This window comes from Rhinoderma darwinii, chromosome 11 (genome assembly GCF_050947455.1).
Source record: "Rhinoderma darwinii isolate aRhiDar2 chromosome 11, aRhiDar2.hap1, whole genome shotgun sequence".
Lineage (NCBI taxonomy): Eukaryota > Metazoa > Chordata > Amphibia > Anura > Rhinodermatidae > Rhinoderma > Rhinoderma darwinii.
The window spans coordinates 14,385,228-14,402,463 of NC_134697.1; the positions used below are offsets into that span (position 1 = coordinate 14,385,228).

At 42.3% G+C, this 17,236-nt stretch overlaps 1 protein-coding gene across 4 annotated transcripts in view; it reads right to left on the reverse strand.

Annotated features, from left to right (window-relative positions):
• Nucleotides 1–17,236, reverse strand: part of LOC142664081 (prominin-1-A-like) — a 100,477-nt gene that overhangs the window by 39,071 nt on the left and 44,170 nt on the right. For 2 of the 4 annotated variants that reach the window (XM_075843013.1, XM_075843012.1), the window contains exons 2-4: nucleotides 12,189–12,248; nucleotides 11,675–12,043; nucleotides 5,752–5,807 (exon numbers count right to left, since the gene is read on the reverse strand). In XM_075843013.1, coding sequence (XP_075699128.1) covers nucleotides 5,752–5,807; nucleotides 11,675–11,804 — 186 coding nt within the window. In that variant the 5' untranslated portion in view covers nucleotides 11,805–12,043; nucleotides 12,189–12,248. Of the gene's footprint in view, nucleotides 1–5,751; nucleotides 5,808–11,674; nucleotides 12,249–17,236 lie in introns of all 4 variants that reach the window. The other 2 variants (XM_075843011.1, XM_075843010.1) reach the window with 1 other exon arrangement.

Sequence of the window (17,236 nt, forward strand, 5' to 3'; positions counted from 1 at the left end):
TACGTTTTATTAAGCTTCCTATTCAAATCAACGAGAAAGTGCGCAGTTAGTACATGCAACCCGTTTTTGTTACACAAGAGTTTTTTAAAAAAACGCATAGTGTAAAAAAGCAGCTTCAGATCAATTCTTTGAGACGTAAAAAGACGCACCGAAAACACGTCAAGAGTTCCCTTAGCCAATGGGAGTCCTAATTGCGTGCCAAAAAACGTGCAAAAAGCACGCACAAAACTGGTCAAAAAACACGTGGAAAATGCCTGTGTTTTAAAAAGCTCTTCAAAAGAAACGCTTGTGTATTGGACACGTTTACATGTCGGTTTTTTTTTAGCTCCGCGTGAACATGTCCTAAAACTTCCTCTTTCCTGAATGGGAGGGACTTTAGTAGTAACATACAGTAGATACAAGTTCCGGTGACCACACCTGTACAGGTAACTATGAGGTCATCCAGACAGGAAGTCAATAGGTCACATGTTGTAGTTGAATCACATTTTAAAATTCCCAAAAAACCACAACATGTGAATACACCCGAAGCGGCTGTCCGCAGAATACGTCTGCAAGAGGATAATTTCTGCCTAAGTATCGGATAATAATATATGTATGCAGTTGCTGTAGTGGAGTAAAGCTGGGTACTATGAAGATAAAACATGTGATTCCTCAGGGTCATCAGTTAGGAATCGCTCTCAAAGTTATAATAATGTGTTTTTTTGTTTTGGTTTTGTTTTTTTATTTTGTCATGTCTATCCATGTAAAAATATATTGTAAAATATTACAGTTTTCACACGTTTTGGCATCTAGTAGTCAAAAAGGCTATATCCAAAAAAAGCATCTCGCTTTACAGCATACAGTAAAATTAAATCATCTCTTCATCATCAGTTTTAGGCAGTGGATAAATACCTTAAGGCCCTTTTACATGGGCCAATGATCGGATGAACCAGCGCTCATACGAACACTCATTCCGGATCATGGGGTTCATTGCTTGATCACCACTTTTATACGGGTAAAAAAAAAAAAATTGTCGCTGATCAGCAGCACATCCTCTCGTGTGCTACCGACAGGATGCAAATGTATGGGATGAACGATCCTTCATCCCCATACATTCCGATCATTGCTCCATGTAAATGGAGAAAACGAGTGCTGATCAACGTGCTATATCGACGATCATTACGGGAAATCTAGCCACGTAAAACCACCTTTAAATAGGACACATAAGGCCTCAAACACATGGCACAGCCCGTACCATAGATCCCTAGGCTATCAAAGTAGTAATATTTCTTGAAATTTTTTTGGGGGATTCTCCAGGACTTTGACATTGATGGCCATTCTTTAGGATAGGCCATCAATGTTTGATCGGTGGGTTGGTCCCATTCAGGCACAGCACTGTACACGAGTGTGGCTGTATTTGGTACTGCAGGTCAGTGCACTGCTGCAGTACCAGGCATAGCCACACTCATGAGCGGCGCAGTGTCTTGATATGAACAGCGTTCTGCTTATAGGTGAGGGTACTGAGGGCCAGTTCCCTATAGGCCGTGAAAATTACGGACAACCCATTTAAGGGGTGATCACATGGTACTTGCATAGGCACAGTCCAGTGGCTAGTCCGTACTTATGAGTGCCTGTACCTGGTACTGCTGTTCTTCCTTTTCAGTCCCATTCAAACGAATGGGACAAGTTGCAGCAAAAGAAACCGACAATGTTAAAGGAATTCTCTGGGACTTTAAGCGCAACTGTAGTTTTCCTGCATTCTCCACCAAAATTAGGGATCACTCCTCCTCCCCTGCACAGCAGAGGAGCAATCCTCGAAGCTAAAAGAGCTTTTAATGTGGCACTGCCTCCACAATGCCTCATGGTCCAGACCACAACCATGAGAAACGTGTCCAATTGTACTTTTACATGAATTCAGTCATAAATGGGATTACGGTGGAGCCCTCCAGATTATTAGATTAACATTTTACTGCGCGGTTTTGACTGTTATATCCTCATACTTCTGAGAAAGCAGCAATTGAAATAAAATTTTATGGTATAATGATCATTCTTACAGTCAGCTGAACCCTTTATGCCTTCGAATAAGTCATCGGCTCGGCAGCAAAAAAGGCTCAGGAAAATGGTTTTCATATTAGAGCAATGAACTACGGTTAATGTCCATCAGTGTAATTGTTTTATTATCCCACTTGGTGTTTTTTTTTTACAGCTGATCAAAACACATCATTAAATAATTCAGGATTTCTCCAGGAAAAACCTTTGGTAAAGAGAGAATATAAACAGAATACCCAGTCCAGCAATTAAAGGGGTATTCCGGTTACAACAATTTACCCCCTATCCGTAAGGTAGGTGGTAACTTGCTGATCGATGGGTGTCCAACAGCTGGCACCCCCACCGCTTACCCGAACCCCTCGTTTGAACAGAGCGGCAGGTTGCTCATGCGCACTGCCGCACCATTGACGCTCTGGCAGAGCCAGAAATATCCAACACCGCACTCTATCTCCGGCACTACCATAGAGAATGGAGCAGCAGTACGCATGAGCAACCTGTGGCTCAGTTTAAACAAGTGGTACGGGACCCTCGTTCTTGTAAACGGTGGGGCTCCCAGCTATCGGACACCCACCGATCAGCAAGTTACCCTTTACCCCACGGATTAGGGGTAACTTGTTGTAACCGGAATACCCCTTTAAGGCTGATCAAACTTGCGCTAATGCGGGCTATATGGGTTTTCCGTAATTTTTAAAGAAAAAAAAAAAAGACTAGACTGCACAATTCTTGTCGTTAAAACTTACTGAGAGACCCTGATCGATCCCTTTTATGAGATTGGGAAAAAAAAAAAAAATCTGCTTTTCTTTCCCCAGGGACCACGCCATTTTTGTCCATAGGCTGTGTCTGGTATTAAAGTAGAGCCTCATTCACTTGAGTTCTGCAATATCAAACACATAAGTGGATAAGAGAACCCATACACATTATAGGAGCATCGGCCAAACATGCCGGCTTCGGCAGGACCGGCCAACCATCTAATGTACATGGGAATGTCCTGACTCTGCCACAACGGCATAGGTTGGGTCGAAGAAGTATCGGTCATATTGGCTTTCATCAAGCTTAATTCTATGCAATTGTAGATAAGTTGCCTCCAGAGGAGTCTGGCAGCAGCTTATTCCCCACTGTGAACACATGCACGCTTGGTCGAGCATGCATGTGTATGGTGGAGTCGAGAAGAATAGCGGTTAGCCGACAGTTATCTAAGGTGTATGGCCATCTTCTGACTATGTTCGCACGGCGTATGTTCAGGCTGAAAAATACGAGGCGGATTTCAAGAGAAAACAGCCTCTGAAAATTAGGTAACAAAACGCCAGGATTTCAAAGGAATTTTTTATTTTCCAAGTATATTTGAAAACTATTTTGAGGCGTATATTCAGTGTCAACAGGAAAAAGCAGCATGTAAAATGCTTCAAGAAAGGAGGTCACTTTTTTACGAAGCAGTTTTTAATTCAGTATCTTAAAAATACACCTTGTATTAATTACACAGCTTACAGTATTGATCATTGAAATCAATGGGAAGCTGTTTGCAGGCAATATCAAGTGTATTTCGGCATGAGTAATACGAGCGTTTTACGTGCCGAAATACACCTGAAAATCTGCCGTGTGATCAAAGCCTTACGGTATGCACACACATAGCGGATTGTGTTGCGTGCAAATTTTGCTGCGGCTTTCATCCCTTCTACAGTGAAAAGGGAGTCCCCCATTTCTCCTTACGGGTACGAACACAGTGGGGAGCAGGTTGTCTGGCATTCGAGCATTCACTCCATACAAACTCTATGGGGAGAGAAGAAAATGACGAACAACATATAAATCCTCAAATAATAGAAAAGAATAGGGGTAAAGGCAGCTCTGGTGAGGTATGACATTTTGCGCACTCCCCTCCCAGTGCCAATTAAAAAAAATATATATAGGAAATTGAAAAAATAAAAAACAAAACAAATTGTAGAAATTACCAATTTACAAATATGAGAATACTGAAGTCTGTGTGGTTTCCCGGCATGCAGTGTGTGTGTGTGTGTGTGTGTGTGTGTGTGTTTTTGTAGCCCTCTTGCACCGGACAGAAGTGACGGCCATTGTAAGAGGTGCAGGGGAAACCAGCACGTCCGGTGACCAACAATGGTTTCCCGGGCAGAAGAGATTTCCTCTTCCTTGTGTGTCAGGGCATTGTGTGGACGGCTCGCTGCGGGAAGCCAGGGTGCAGCTGGTTATTCTGCTGCTGTATCTACAGGAAAGGAAGCTGGGAAATGTACATGGGTCTGATGTGATGTAAACCTCTGCAAGTTTTCAGACAGTACAAATCTAGATCAGGTCTTAGAGAGCATGCTGGGACCTGTAGTCCACCAACTGAGAACCATAGACTTAAAACCATAACTTCATTTTGAGCATTTCTGTCTGCATAAAATGTCAACTACTTTGTGTTACTGATTTTGAGTTGTCTTCTCCACTCACATCCAGAGCTGCGCCGATAGAGTGCTCTTTACGCTTTAGACAGATGACAGGGCAGTTACTGGAAACCCTAGATTTGCAGGGTATGTCTCGAGCTACCTTCTAGAAGAGTGCCAGGCTTCCACCTTCTTGAGACTTGGCTTAGTATACGCGTTTCTCACTTAGGTGGTTGTCGTTTTAAAGACTTGCTTTAAGATACTGTACATGCAAACCTGACATATACTTTCATGTATCACATTTAACAGACTAGGGCTTCACAGCAAATCCTGATTGTGTGATAGTCGCCAGTAAACTTGACCTCAATGTTTCATGCTGGGGGAAAAAAAAGTCATGGACGACCTGCGATGACCTCACGAACCCCAACCATGGTCGCTTTTCACGTGACTTTTCAGTTATAGGAAAAACATTGAGTTAGTGAGGACCCACGAGTTTACTATGGCCACCGTACAATCAAAAAAGTCACCAAGAAGCCTTAGCCTTGAAGGGGTTATGCGGAGACCAAAAATTATTAGCAGTGTGCTCACTGCAGTATATGACTACACTCGCTAATATGTATTCCATATACAAGCAGGAGCAGTAGTAGAGTGAGTATATAGAGAACAGCGAGGGAGGTAACATGACGAAGAGCTCTATCATCATCAAAGAAGGCTGTGCTACTAGACTTCCGGTCCCCTGGCAGCGCTATAAAAAAAAAAAAAAAAAAAATATCGATGACAATTTCAGAATCAGCGCAACGGGGGACCAGAACGTATATTAGCGAGTGTACTCAAATACTGCTAATAATTTTTGGTCCCCACATAACCCCATTAAAAGGGTAGTCAAATCACAGACAACCCCTTTTATATGGGAGTTGGCTCCTGACGCTCCTTTTAAATAGCCGATTTTGCCATGGCAAGCCAGACATTCAGGGGAAATGCAGTATTACATGGTGGCCATTCACATGAGGCCGTCCATATAATACATGAATGGCTCGAGTCTACCAGAGCGGCTCTCTCCTCTGGCTCATAGAGGGGGTCCCAAGCCCTTACAGGGCATATGGACAGGGATGGTCTCCATGAAACAACCCCTTTAAACAGATAAGAAGCATAGTTATCAATATTGCCCTACATTTACTGGGGTATCTTTGTTGGAGTGAAATTTGTTGCATGTCCCCATTTGAGACTTTAGGCGTAAACTGCATAATAATAAATGTGGGCCATTGACTTACCCCAAAATGGCTTTTGCTGCTTTTAGGTTTACTATAGTCCTTTAAAAAAAAAAAGGAAGAAGAAGATGACAAATTACCTTCTTCGGATCAATGCTGTCAAATTTCTGAGTTTTAATCACCTGTTCGAGAAATTCTGCAAGAAAATGAAGGCAATCATGTAAGGAGCACAGAGGATTTAATGGTTTCATTCGTCACAAATAGTGACATTAGACTGGACCTAAAAACGCAAAGCAAAGTGCTCACAAAAGTTCCTGAAACGGCTGCTTGTGAAAACTGGTTGTCAGCAGCGTTTACAATGAAGATGACTTTAGCTAAACGTGGGCTCGGTGGTCGACCAATACATCTCTATATCATATCTTTATTATATAATCTCCTTTTTTCCATTAAATTTTTTCCCTGTTGCAGCTTGGAAACTAACCATAAGCAGGTTAGTAGCTGTTGAATGATCTTTTCATAACTTTGTTAGGGTATCTAGTACTTTGAATGCACAAGGGTGTACCTTTCTGAATGAGCTTTGGGTCTCCAGCTCTTTATGCCACTCAATGCACTCTGCAGCCTTCTTCATTAATACCCCATGTAGGTATCAGGTATTGATATATTAATCAAACTCATTGGATGCTCATACCTTTAGGTTGGCAGCCCCTGGGTATTCATATTACAGTGAGCAGGACGGCAATTGGTTTTAATCACAGTTCACCCTTGTGCTCTCAAACTACTAAATAAAGAGACATACTGTATTAACAGTAAGATCCTATCCTGCTTTTTGATGTTTTTTTACATAGCCTTTAAACTAGACAGACATTCTTAATGATTTATGATTGTGAAGATGATGAATCATGCGCTCTATAAAACCATAACCCGGAGTGTAACATTGCACTGGTCTCATTACTTATAATAGACAGTGAGGAAAAATATGTAGAAGAAAAACCTGAATTTCTACATATCGAAACGGATAGAATATTAAATTTCTAGCGGTCAACAATTTCTTGTTGTGCTTTCAAATTGTTAAGACTCTACTAGGTCAATTTGCATCTATAACTGCTTTAGGGAAAGCTGGGCGACATCCAATAAGACCACCCATATGGTTGGCAGCTTTTCCAGAGTTCGGAATGGTAAATCTTCCTAGTCTTATACGGATACATCGGACTCTACCATTTCATGACTAGGTAAATTTGCCGTTTAGTTCTCAAGGAAAGTTGTCCGAGTAGTCATAACGGCCATGTTGGTTGTCACCTTGCTTTGCCGACAGAACCTGAAAGAAGAGGACTAAGGATATTTATTGGTGTTTTCAGATGGAAATGATCCGTTACCACTGAAATAAAGCATCAATAAAATTGGGGGTAGACAGCAGAGGGTCCCTGTGTAAGAACAGTATAGGGACCCTTGCTCTTTAATATCTAATCATAGAGCACTTCCTTATGTCTCTCTAAGACCCTGTGGACACGGCCGTTTTTTTTCGGCGGAACCCACCGCAAAATTCTGCCTTCTGTTAAATTTCAATGGGAGTTGGACGCTTCATTTTCCCACTAGCTGATTTTTTTTTCAGCTAGCAGGAAAAAGAAGCCTTCATGCCTGATCTTCAGGCGGATTCAGCCCGAAATCTCCCATTGGTGTTAATTGCAGGAGGAAGCTTCCTTCCGACGGCAGGAATAATTCCGCGGCGGATTTTGCGGCAGGCCCGCCACGCAAAATCCGCCGTGTGAACTGACCCTTACAATCCACAGATAATTGTGGGTTGTAAAATTCACAAGCTCAGTCACTTACATGCAATTTAATAATGAGTAGGAATTGGCAATCGGGGCAATATAATGTAGGTTGGTTGTGGGGACCTTACCTACTTGGCCACTAAGTTGCAAATATGTAGGGCCACACAGGCGGCATTGCCATCAGGGGCCCAGCCACAAATAAGAAAAGTCCCCTAGCAGCCCCTGCCAACGTGTCCCCTCTTGACCCCCACGCTGAATAATGAAAGGAATCTAGGGCCCTGGGCCCAAGCTCCTTGGCTGTAAGGTGCCCAGAAATCCACGATGGCGGCCCTTTACCCATCCCTGAATGTAACTAATTATTCCGCTTCGCATTTCTTAGAAGAACAGATAATATAAAAGATAATTTCAATGTGCATTGCAGGTCCCATCACAATTGTTTGCATTTCCGTTTGTACATTTACATGGGACTTATAACACCTGTGTATAGCAGCATTGTTGTAGTGTTTGCTTTCATTCATATAACCGAGACCCAAGAAATACGTCAAGCATGAAAAAGCAGAAAAAGCCTTATCTGTGTCTTATCTAGAACAGTCACAAGGCAAATAAGTAACTTCTCACAGTCTAGAGTATCGAACGTATGACTCTCCAGATACGACAGAACAATGGGAGTTGTAGTTTTGCCACAACTAGAGAGCTCCAGGTTACAGGCCACTGATCTAAGCGGATATGTGGTCTCTATAGTCTCTATAGGCCGGTCGCAAGCCACACACACTATTTGTGCTGCATTTTGTCTTTTTTGCTAAAAAAAAAAAAAAAAAAAAAAAATTGTAAAAAGTTTTTTTTTAGGAAAACTGTACATGTGGTCTTTTATGGGTTTTTTTAAACTGTGTTTTACTACCTGCATTTATTTTGTGTGGCGTTTTTCATTTTGCAAATTATGTGACACAAAGATCATGTAATGCATAAAAAAAAAACAAAAAAAAAAAAAACACGTTTTTTTTTTGCCTCTTCAAAAAAATTCATCCATGGAGGTCTGTGGAAGAAAAAAAGTCACTGTTCTGAAACAAAAAAACATTAAAGCCAGTCTTGCTGCGATTTAGAAAAAAAAAAAAAGCCATTGAGCCAAAAACTGCTACCAAAAAACCATAATGTTTGTAATGCGTTTTATATTTCCCCATTGACTTCAAGCGGACATCTGGACGCAGCGTTTTTACCAGCAAAAACTCCACAAAAAACATGACTTTTTCCGAAAAACCCAGAGTGTGAAGCCACCTTTAAGTATGTGACCTGTGTGGTCACACAGATCACATAAGCCACCCTTGCTGAAGAGGGCACCACAGACACTTCAGGCTGGGGGGGTTTATTGCTCTAGAGGCATCAGTTGGGTTAATCATACTTTTCTGCTCCAGTGCTATTGCATGTGAAACAACAACTTTGTAAAAAGGGACGGTGCTAAGGCTACTTTTTCTGGCTGAGCGGTAGCTTGCTGCAGCAGAAAACTTCTCCAGCTGTTCACATCAAGTAACCTCTGTCCTGCCATGTCATCTCAGATAGTCTTTAGCCAAAAGGGAACCCAGATTGCTGCAAGAAAAGTTGCAGAAAGTCTTAGACCCTGTTCACACAGAGTTCTTTGGCACGTTTGACGCGGAAACCATGCCAAAAAACGTCCGAAAACACCTCCTGTTGGATTCAATAGGAGGCCGAGGCGTTTTTTCCTGCAAGCGGAAAAAAACGCTCACGGGGAAAAATCAGCGTCATGCCCTTTCTTTTGCGTTTCCGTGTCTGACCTCCCACTGACATCAATAGGAGGCAGAGAAAGTGATTTTCGCTGTGTTTTTTGCTGGCGGCGCTCAATGGCCTCGGCCGAAAAATGCAGCAAAGAGAGTGCAGGCAGGTCAAAATATGCCTCACAATTCCTTAAGGAGTTTTGAGGCACATTTTTCCGCCTGCAAAAAAAGTCCATGCGAACAGGACCTTGTTTGTTTGTTTTGTTTCTTTTTTTTTTTAAACTTTTTCATTTCTAGGGTTTAGTTAATCTTTCAGAGAGTAGAAGGATGAATAGTAGAGTTATATAGAACATCCTAATTCATGGTCAAGTAGAGGTCAGACAGGTTATCCTGCCCAGGGCTACATTTTAAAAAGATCTGGCTCCAATTCATTGGAAATTAACTATTAGTCTCGGAATAATGACAGACGTTTGAAGTTGGAGAAGAATTAGAGAAAAAATATATACGTGTAATAATACCATTAAACACGGCTGCCCTAGAGGTCACACACCTTCGATAGCTGGCGGCACGTTTTGCACCCTAAGAAATGACAGTAGAAGTAGCAGAAGCGGACTTCTTGCATAGAATGTTGAGGAGATCCGATCTCCCTTTTATTTATGATTTCATTTTTATAAAGTAGTTATGATGAGGAGCAGGGACTTTTCTACACTTCCTGTCAATCATACTCTAATAGGACCCAGGCACGATACTCTCCGGGCTTCATGTAGTAGCGTCTCTCCACACCCAATGTTGGGTCAGGTGGGAGGTTGTAACTGGGGGTACACTTTAAAGACAAACTACCATCTGCCTCGCCCCAGCCTGAAATGACTGATAACAGAGAATAATTTACACTCCACTGCACAGCAGATGACAGACCTTGTGGTCCTTTTAAAATAAAATATACTCGCGTCTAAGTTTTTAATGTGTTCCAAATAAATTTCCTTTTCAAGCAAGGCTTGAGATATTTGCATGTCAGACAAGAAAATATGAAAATGTGGAATGGAAATAGGACACAAACGTGGCGAGTCTTGCAATGATGCCAAAGAAGTAACCAAATTTTTAAAGCCGTTGACTTGCCCCGGGACTTAGAGGCAAAATTTTCAGAGAATGATCAGAAAAACGATAATGTGGCATGGTATTATTAACAGGGTGTGTACCCAAAAAGAACTACAGGGGCCATACACTGGTGTCCAGTTCTACCCTAGAGGCTCCTGGTCCATATAAGCATGAAGGAAAGGTACGGGGTTGGGAATACTATGACGGAGGCATCGAAAACAGACACCAGGAGGTTCACCAGGGTAGAAGCGGATACACTGCAGGGTTATTTTCATATTTGACAATACCATCATATTAGGAATTGTTATTCATGAAGTTTCCTTAAAAAAAAAAAAATAATAATATTCTTTTATTCTGGCACCCTATAGTACAGAAAGAGTCCGACATCTATTACCACCATAGAATTGGAAAATAAATTTCACCAAACCAGAAGCATAGATGACCAATTATTGTAAGGATATGTTCACACTGCTTATTTTCGGCCGTTTTTCGGGCCGTAAAATCGGAAGCAGAACGTCTCCAAACATCTGCCCATTGATTTCAAAGGGGAAAAACTGCGTTCTGTTTTGACGGGCCATTTTTTTACGCGTCCGTTTTGAAAAACGGTCCCATTAAAAAACGCCCGTGAAAAGGAAGTGCATGTCACTTTTTGAGCGAAAAACGAGAGTTGCTAAAAAAAACGCTGAAAATCAGGAGCTGTTTTCCCTTGAAAACAGCTCCGTATTTTCAGACTTTTTTTTAGTAAGCGTGTGAACATGCCCTTAAAGGGGTTTCCCAGCACCTAATAACAGATGGCCTATCCTCAGGATAGGCCATCCATAGCGGATTGGCCAGGCCAGCTGCTTTGAAGGGGGTGCAGCGCTGCATTCCCTTCATTTCTACTTGCTCACTGTGAATCGTTGACACAGATGTAGCAGAAATTCACAGTATTGCAGCCTTTTCACATTGAAGTGAATGGGAGAAGGCGGCTGCAATACCTGTGAATCGCCACTACATCCGTGTCAACAATTCAGTCAGCAAGTAGAAATGAAGGGGAAGCAGCGCTCATATGAGCGCTACACCCCCTTCAAAACAGCTGTTCGGCGGCGGTCCCGGGAGTCGGACCCCAACCCATCAGCTATTGGTGGCCTATCCTGAGAATAGGCCATCAATTTTTTGGGGCTGGAAAACCCCTTTAAAACACAGATTTTATATTAACTTTTCATTACGGGCTGTTTTCTATGGCCATCTGGAAATCCAGAACACTTGATAATCCAGCACTTTCCAGATCCCATAAACGCCATTTTAAAGGGGTGTTCTCTATCTACAGCTTAAACATCGTAGATTGAAAATATCAGCAACTCCATACATTGTGTTTCACTTCTTCTCGGTTTCAAGATCTCTGCTTGATGTCAGTGAACTAAACCATTCTCTCTCTTGCATCTATAAAGCTTTCTGAATTGTCAATAATGAATAAATATTAGTCGACTTACCAGGTGGGAAGGTGTTTCTCTGAACCAGATTCAGGTATGAATGGACCATGCTGCTAAAGATTTCCATCGACCCATCTTCGGGGGCAGCTCCTGGACTATAGGATGGATTTGTCAGGTTTCCGTACTCCATTTTCGTGGTGTTAAGAACAAAGACTTGGAGGTTGCAAAAAAATAATCAAGGATCCTGAAGAATAGAGACCCGAACAGTAACCTATATATGAAGAGCACCTGTTCTACAGATACTTCTGGGAGTCACCAAACCCGTCTTTTGTTTGGAGACCGAGGTCATGCAGAGTGTCTCACAATTGTAAATCTAATGTGGCTGAAAAAATTCCAGAGCAACCAAATCCTCAGTCTTTCAGCAACATACTGTAAAAAAAAAAAAAAAATCTTTACATTTTCAAAAATTCTGGATCCATACAAAACAAAAAAAAAACAATTTCTACTTTTTTTTAATGAAATTAAATAAATCCCGAGTGAAAGTTCTGCGATTTGTAAGAAGTTCTACGTTTACAGGAGAAGTTTCCAGTTCCTCGGGCAGGTGGGTTCTCCTTCCTAAGAACACAAGGATTTCCTGCAAAAGAAAAAATAAAAAATTTTTAAAAAAAGGAAGCACAAAAACGAGTTAAAAAACAAACAAACAAACAACCAGAAAATGCCTTTAATGCTAGTCCGGGCCTGTGCTGCAGGACCCAAGGACGCTCATCCCTAAATTATCTGCAAAATGAAGACACTTTAACTTTATCTTTCAAAATTCTTAAATCTCCCCCGCCCACATTCCAAACTCACAGCCGGGGGGCCTCCGAGGGTCTGATAGGACAATTATCAGAGAAAGCCGCACCAAAATCCAATTTGCATTTTGAAAATTATTCACAGTAACTTTTTACTATGTGGCAGTAAAGACGTTTCGGGACAGTAGATTATAAAAGTGCTTTTTATACAAGACGTTCTTACATTAGTCACATATGGATTTCTGTATCTGGAGGCAGTGAAACTATGTGGGATAAAGTACTGATGGGGGGGAGGGGGGGGTGCGGATTATTCTTCTCCACTGCCTGTCTTTCATCCAACTAAAGAAGACTACAGTCCTGCCGGTCTGTCCGTAGCCTGATAACAGTGAAAAATAGCTTGTTTTCAACATAAATATGATATATCATGAAGGAAATTAGATTAGCTCCCGTGCCTCTCTCTGCCTGTATCGCCTCTTCTCTTCCCTGTAGACAGGATAGATGTCAGCTAGATGATCACTCACAGGGTATATTCACACTACCTATTTTCAGGCGTTTTTCGGGCTGTAAACACCCGAAAAACTGCAGGGGCTAAACGCCTCCAAACATCTGACAATTGATTTAAAAAAAAAAAAAAACGGCCGCGTAAAAAGAAGTAGATGTCACTTTTTGGAGCAGTTTTTCATTGACTCAATAGGAAAATAGCTCCAAAAACGGCCGTAAAAAAAAGCAGCAAAAACGCTTAAAAAACGTCTGAAAATCAGGGGCTGTTTTCACTTGAAAACAGCTCCGTATTTTAAGCCGTTTTTTTGTTAAGCGTGTGAACATAGACAATGCATGACAATTCTGCTGGTTGCGATCGTAAACTGTTGAGAAGCTTGCACATAGACTACACCTCCTTAAATGAAAATTTACAGATCGAGCGCTGTTCAGACATTGAGCCAGGAAGGAATGCTGGGAGATTTCTGCTAAAAAAAACAAAACCATAAAAATTCCACCTTAAAACAGTTTCAATCACAATAATATTCCTTAAAGGCACAGTACCTGTGATTAAAAGCAGTTTAGCAACATTTCGGTATAATGCAAAAGACAAGAAGAATGTCCTGTAAGCTTCATTGGTTGACGCGTACAGCAACAGAGGGCAGTTTTTTTAAGTGCGCTATTGTGTAAGGGGTACTAGTCCACGCTTAAACCCACTTTTGTGAAAGCCCCCCCATTACATGTATATCAAGATAGTGCGCCTTACAGGAGTGTGGTTACGCCTGGAACTGCAGTTCTGCTCCGAGCTGCAGTACCACGCACAGTCCCATGTACAGTCCTGGATAAATAATCGGATCTTGACCGATCATTTATTGATGGCCTATCCTAAAGGATTAAAGTGGACAATTTAAAGTCCTGGACAACCCCGTGTTCACCTTTTCAAGGGCTAAAGTAACGGACCTGTGGTGTACATCATACCCTGAATACTGTACAACATAATAGAATACTTTCCAACCATTGAGTACCCATTTGCGGGACAGTTTTAAGCACTGTCCCCGATCACCCAGGAACTCCCACAAAACTTCCCACTTTTCAGCATAACTGTATAAGGGCTTATTCAGACGAACGTATAATAGGTCCGTGTTACGGGCATGATTTTCACGCGCGTCGCACGGACCTATGTTAGTGAATGGGGCCGATCAGACAGTCCGTGACTTTCACGCAGCGTGCGTCCGCTGCGTAAAACTCACGACATGTCCTATATTTGGCCGTGTCCCGCGCTGCACGCACCCATTGAAGTCAATGGGTGCGTGCAAATCGCGCTCGGCACACGGAAGCACTTCCGGGTGATTCGCGCAACAGCAGTAAAAACAATGAATGAAAACAGAAAAGCATTAAACATAAAACCAGAGTGTCATCACGATGCCGGCTGCGCACCAAAATCACGCAGCCGCGCACCATATGCTGATGACACATGGACCTTTTCCGCGCGCAAAACGCCGCATTTTTTGCGCGCACAAAACGGACACGCTCGTGTGAATCCGGACATTTGGGGACGTATGAAATAGCTGTAAAAATTAACGTGTCTGATCTTATATACATAAGGCCAGTTCTCATCTTCCAGGTCTAAAAACATTGACTCTTTTTGAAAATGTAGCACCTAAAGGCAGGTTCAGATGAATGTGTATGAGCACTGAAGAATACAACCTGCTTTCATGCAAATGACCAGGGGAATGGCTGTGTACCAAGGTGAAGCGGATGCCTTCCAGCGCACATCTGAATGTTGAAACCTGTGGGTGTCAGGTACTGCGCAGTTTAGGTTTTATAATAACAATCCTGCACAAGGAGGAAAAATCAGGAGGAGGACAAGACCCAGAGAAATTCCAAGTAACACTCTGGGCAAAATCCATACACTGCCTTAGGCAGAGTCTGAAGGTGCCTGACACGGGAATTTACTTTTTTTTGCATAGAAAATATGCATTAAAAAAAATCTAGAAGGGTGAATTTAGTGCTTATCCAAACAGCATTCACTGGGGCCGAATAGGTGAGCATCAAACAAACAAGCATTAAGGCCCTTTAACAAAGGCCAATTCCCAGAACGCTTGTTCCCGATCATTGCCTTGTGTGATCAGATCGGTTATCGTTGCCTTGCGTGCTGTCCTGCGACTTGATAGAAACGTATGGCGATGAGCGATCGGAGTAACAAATCGCTCATCCCAATACATAGCTTCTTGTGAAAGGAGCAAATAAGCACCGTTCAATGAGCTGTCTTGTTGGTCGGCACTTGTTTACACTGCCCACGTCGGGCCGTGTAAGAGGACCCTAAAAAGGTACATTTTTTTCCTAATCTCCCCTATTCGCATACTAGGGGAGGATAGTTGACAAATATCTGATCGGTACTGGGACCCCCACCAATCACAAGAACGGGCTTGCCTCGCCGTTCCTGGGAGCCAGATCGGAATTACACAGTAGTGCGCACGCTCGGCCACCCCTACATGAATTTTTATGGGGAGGCCGAAGATAGCACTCAGCAGCCCCATAAAAATTAATGGAGCGGTGGTCGAGCATGTGCACTACTGCTCTATTCCCATGAGGCTCCCAGGAACGGCAAGGCGAGCCCGTCCTTGTGATTAGTGGGGGTCCCAGCTGTCAGACCCCCACCTATCCTGTGGATAGGTGATCAATAAGGATTATGGGACAACCCATTTAAGCCACGCAAGTTGCTGTTAGTTGCTCTAGTGATGGAAATGTGGGGCATTCAGCCACTGGACCCCACTGATCCCAACAGGTCTTTAACATTTCAGATATATATATTTTTTTAAATGACCGTTATTTTTGTCCCACAGGGTTACTACTATTGCGGATATATAGTCCTGATACTGAACGCACCTCTCATATGGAAAGGACGTGATACCCTTCAGGAAATAGATTGCCTTTTAGCCTTTTACTTATAAACAAATAAAGGACTTTATAAAAACCTGTGACATATTTCTCATATTTTGGATTCTGTTAGACAATACGGGCATGTTAGCGCAGTGTCTATTGCCAGGTCCACATATTAACCGCTTAAGATCGGGCTGCTTGCCATTAAAAACTGTAGTAATTTTTTTTATTTTTGCATCTCCGCATTCTGAGAACCATAACTTTTTTTCCGTTGACATAGCTGTATGAGGGCTTGTTTTTTCAATGACGGTATTTTGGGGTGCATAAAACTTATTACCTATTTGGGGGGGAATGGAAAAAAACAGCAATTCTGCCCTTTTTAAACAAAATATACGTTCACTACGCAGCATAAAAAAACAAAAACGTGTTCAATTTGTTTTATGGATCGGTACAATTATGGCAATATCAAATAAGTATTTTTTTTAAAACGCACTTTTGCACAACAAAACCACTTCTTGTGGGAAAAAAACAACAAAACTTGTTTTTCTCTAGACACATTTTCTATTTCCTAAAGTTTTTAGGCCCACTTAGGCTTTGTTCACATCTGCGCCAGGGTCCAACGTTCAGTCGGAGCTTTCCGTCAGAACGGGACCCTGACTGACAAACGGAGACAGATCCGGTGCTCATGGTTTACGCTTGTCTCAGTTGTGCAAGGGTTCCGTCGTTTTGACGGAATCATTAGCGTAGTTTTTGTTTGCGTCAGTCAGGGATCAAATTCCGATGGAAAGCTGGCACAGATTTGAACGAAGCCGAAGACTTTATTATGCGATTTTGATCACTTTTAGTATACTTAAGCATTATTGCCTCTTACTTTTCTGCAATCCAGAGTCCCTGAATGTCTATCAGCTATCTCCTCCTGCTTTCTAAAACTTAACATGGAGAAAAAAACTGAATTCCTCAACTTTTCCCTCTCTCACTCATCCTCCTCATAAGAACTATCAGTCACATCTAATGTCTCCACACTTTCCCCAGTCTCACAAGTCTGCTGCTTCAGGATAACCTTAGATTCCACTCTGTTCCTCAAACCCCAGATCCAGACCATTACCACCTCCTGCCATCTCCACCTCAAAAAATTTTTGTAGTCCACTCTCTTTTCATCCCGGAGTTAACACACCGTGCTTGTACATGCTCTCATCATCTCCTGTCTAGACTACTGCAACATCCTTCCATACAACACTCTCGCACCCCTCCAATTCATCCTCCTCTGCCCGGTTAATCTACCGCTACCCTCATTCCTCTACTTCCTCCCACGTCTGCCAATCCCTTTACTGACTACTCATTGCCCAGCGAATTTAGTTTAAAACCATGACATACAAGACTGTCCACAACCTGTCCCTCCATACAACCCTGCCCTAATATCCTGATATCTCCCCACACAATCTCCAGTCCTCACAGGACCTCCTTCTCTGCT